We start from the raw sequence: 3,710 nt of genomic DNA on the forward strand, positions 1-3,710 counted from the left end.
ACCAATCGGAGCTAGCTATTCAAAGTAAGCAGGAAGTGAATATGTTCAGAGCCATGGTATGATATGATATGATATGGCATTTATAACATGCCTATACACAAGTGTTTCAAGGCGCAACGAGGCAAGGGGGGGAACAAAGGGAGGACAGACAGCGTTCCTACTAGGCCAGGTGTCATTCAGATCGTGCAAGTGCATGGGAAGGGGGAAAGGAAAAGTGCGCAGGGGGAAGGGAGAGGGGAAAGTGCAGTACATGGGAAAGTGGAATAAATAAGATAAATAAGACAAATAAAACAGCCAGCTAGTGGAAAGTGCAAGGAAGTGCAGACATAAGTGCTGGTAGGGGGACTGAAGGGATACAGAAAAAACGGTTCCCAAGTGCAGGGGTTGCCAGGGAGGCAGTGCAGGTGGGCAATTGACGGGGCCTGGGCCAGAGATCAGAAAGGGTGGCCAGGCAACCAGTGCAATTTCAGTCAGGAATTCAGCAGGGGAGGGGAGGAGAGAAAGCAGAAGCAAAGAGGAAGGTTTTGAGGTGTTTCAGTCTGAGATTTCAGTCCTGGAGAGATGCGATCCCTGGGCTTGAGGCCAAGGACAAGTCTCGCAGTCCTGTTCTGGATAAGTTGCAGACGGCGGAGAGGGGAGGCAGGCAGATTCAGATAGAGGCTGTTACAGTAGTCCAGCTTGGAGAGGACCAGGGCTCTGGAGACAGTGAGCTTCTGGGGGAAGGAGAGGAAGAATACCTCTAAGGAGGTGCAGCTAGTAGTGTGACTTCTTAGAGACGTCAGAGATGTGAGGGGAGAAGGAGAGTAGAGTCGAAGATGACCCTGAGGTTTTTAGCCTTGCAGGTGGGAGTGGGAGGAGGGCCAAGAGAGGCCGGCCAGAGAGCTACAGGGAAGGAGGGAGTGGGTGTGCCGATGAGTAGAATCTCAGTCTTACTGGCATTAAGGCAGAGGTCGTTGGCGGCACACCATTCCTGGATGGCAGACAGACAGTCAGAGATGAGGGAAGGAGAGGAGGAGGAGGCCGAGGGTAGACTGAAAATTAGCTGGGTATCATCCGCATAGCACTGAAAGTTGTGACAGAGAGCGGCGATGTGGTGGGCAAGGAGTGCCCGGTATTGGTTGAAAAGCCAGGGAGAGAGGTTAGATCCCTGGGGGACACCACAGGTAGAGAAAAAGATGTCGGAGAGGAAGGACCGAAGTTGGAACTGGGAGGGTCGGTCGGAGAGGAAAGAAATCAGCCACGCCAGAGCCTGACCAGTGATACCCAGATTATCACGGAGACGGTTGAGCAGGATGGCATGGTTGACAGTGTCAAAAGGCAGAAGAAAATTCAAGCAAGATAAGAACGCAAGGGGTGTTAGAGTCGAGGTTGGTGAGCAGGTCTTCACGGATGTTCAGGAGAGCAGTTTCCGTGCTTCTGGCAGCTCTGGAGCCAGACTGATGGTCGTGAAGACAACCAACAGATTCAGTGTGGAGATTGAGCTGGGAGATGGCCAGTTTCTCCAGGAGATGGCTCAGGAGGGGAGTTATGGAGATTGGGCGATAGTTAGCCGGGCAGGAGGGGTCAGCAGAGGGTTTCCTAAGAAGAGGGTGCACAAGGGAGTGCTTCAGGGGGGAAGGGAAGACTCACGTGGCAAAGGAGTGATTGCAGACATCCGCCAGGGCAGGAGCCAGGGAGTCAATGTGATGGGCTATTTTATACATGCATGTTCCCGTCCTCTCCATTATTCCATAAGGTCTGTGCCACTTGGAGATAAGCTTGTTTTCTGAGATGGGTAAGAGGATCAGTACTTTCTGTCCGATAGAAAAATATCGTAACAGGACTTTCTTAGCGTAACTGGCCTTTTGCTGGTTTTGGGCCTTTCCTATGTGAGTACAAACAAAGTCCCAGAATACTTTCATGTGTTGTCGCATTCTAGTGGCGGATTGGGATATTGGAATGGGGGCTTCCTCGTGTTCTTCCAAGGTTTCCTGGAGCATGTCCAGGACATCCCTTGGTTCTCTTCCATAGAGTAGCTCAAAGGGAGAGAACCCTGTGGAAGCTTGGGGGGGTTTTCCTCACTGCAAATAGTGCCCATAGGATCTTTCAGTCCCAGTCCTTCCCGTCTTTGTCTACCAATTTTTTTAGAATTAATTTCAAGGTCTTATTGAATCTTTCTACTAGACCATTGGTTTTGGGATGGTACACAGACGTTCGCAAGGTTAATAATATGGAGTAGCTCTTTGACTTCGGCCATAAGCTTACTCATAAGATTTGAACCCTGATCGGTTAGTATTTCCTTGGGAAAGTCAACCCTAGAGAAATACGGTAGAAGATGTTTCAAGATTTGCTGAGTGGTATTTCGCATTGGGAATGCCTCTGGGTTTCGGGTTGCATAATCCATGATCACCAGGACATATTTGTTGCCCAATTTAGATGTTTCCAGAGGTCCTATTATGTCCATGCCAATTTGCGAAAAGGGGACTTCTATAATTGACAACGTTTTCAGAGGGTCAGGTAATGGAACGTGCGTGTTGGTCTTTTGACATATCTCGCAGGTTTGTATGAATGGTTTGATGTCAGCGTATATACCTGGCCAGCAAAATCTTCCACTAATATATGCATGGGTTTTAGCTTGGCCCAAATGTCCTCTCATAAAATGAGAATGTGCGATCACTAGAACGAGCTTTCAGTAACTTTTAGGCATTAGCAGTTGAGTTTCTATTAACCCTTCAGGGGAGGTTTCTTTTCCGTAAAGTAACCCTAGTTTTAAGAAGAAAAGGGAACTTCCCTTCTCTCTGCCTTATTCTTCAGGAATGGCTTGTAAAAAAGCTTTAGCGAGGGCTGGGTTATTTCACTGAGCAAAGGCTAAGTCGGGATAGATGGTGGGTTCCTCTACTTTCCCCTCTTTGATGGTAGCAGTTTTATCTGCTTCTCCAAAGCCTGCGTTACCTCTGTCTGTTTCATCTGGTTCACTTTCTTGGAAATGAGGTCCAAGCTGGACAGAGCTCTCTCCGAAATTCCCTGTGCAATTTGGTCTCCCCGATGTACCTCAAAAGGGACTTCGCCATGATTCTGTAAGAGAACCTTTACTTCTCCTCGGATGTCCAGATAAATAACGCCCGCTAAGACGTCTATCCGGAACTTCCATGCTAAGCCAGATTTTGGGGCTAATCGGATGTAACATCCCGGAGGGGGAATCAAAACTAAATCCATAGGCATCATTTCTCTTTTCCCAGGGGGAATAATGGCTTCCCTACTGCTGTCGATATCAAAACCTATTGATTCTTTTGTGACAATGGAAGGGTTGGAGGCTCTGTGACTAAGAAATCGTAGGGTTCCCCAATTTGGTTCAATTGGGATCCATCCCATCCCTGACACCATATGTGAGGAACTCATGGTGACAAGAAGTAAGACAGACGCAAGTGATCACAGTTCTAGCGTGTTTATTGAACAGTAAATGGTGTATGTAGGGTGGAAAAAATGCCTAATCGAAACCTAAATCTAAGATGGGAGAAAGCATCAACCATCAAATGAAAAATAAGGCAGTCCTATTGGTGTCCTGTCAAATAAAAAGGGCCTACACTAAGAAACCTATATCCAAACCTCATAACTAATACCAAACAGTGTGTGGGATAGTTCTCAAGAAAAGAAAGAAGTGTTCTCAAATAATATGTCAGGATGCAGGCCTGGGTCTCCCTCCCCCACGTTTTGGACACAGGGTAAAATGG

At 47.7% G+C, this 3,710-nt stretch overlaps 1 protein-coding gene across 1 annotated transcript; it reads right to left on the reverse strand.

The window, feature by feature from the left end:
- Positions 1-2,874: 2,874 nt before the first annotated feature.
- LOC138448120 (uncharacterized) lies at positions 2,875-3,351 on the reverse strand. Its single transcript, XM_069604669.1, has one exon. The coding sequence runs from the start codon at positions 3,349-3,351 to the stop codon at positions 2,875-2,877; it is 477 nt and encodes a 158-aa protein (XP_069460770.1).
- Positions 3,352-3,710: the final 359 nt, after the last annotated feature.

Source organism: Ambystoma mexicanum, chromosome 3q (assembly GCF_040938575.1).
Source record: "Ambystoma mexicanum isolate Mex_15411 chromosome 3q, UKY_AmexF1_1, whole genome shotgun sequence".
NCBI lineage: Eukaryota > Metazoa > Chordata > Amphibia > Caudata > Ambystomatidae > Ambystoma > Ambystoma mexicanum.

Coding starts and splice junctions, on each gene's coding strand:
- LOC138448120 (XM_069604669.1), bottom strand. CDS start 3,351: ATGGGATGGATCCCAATTGAACCAAATTGGGGAACCCTACGATTTCTT.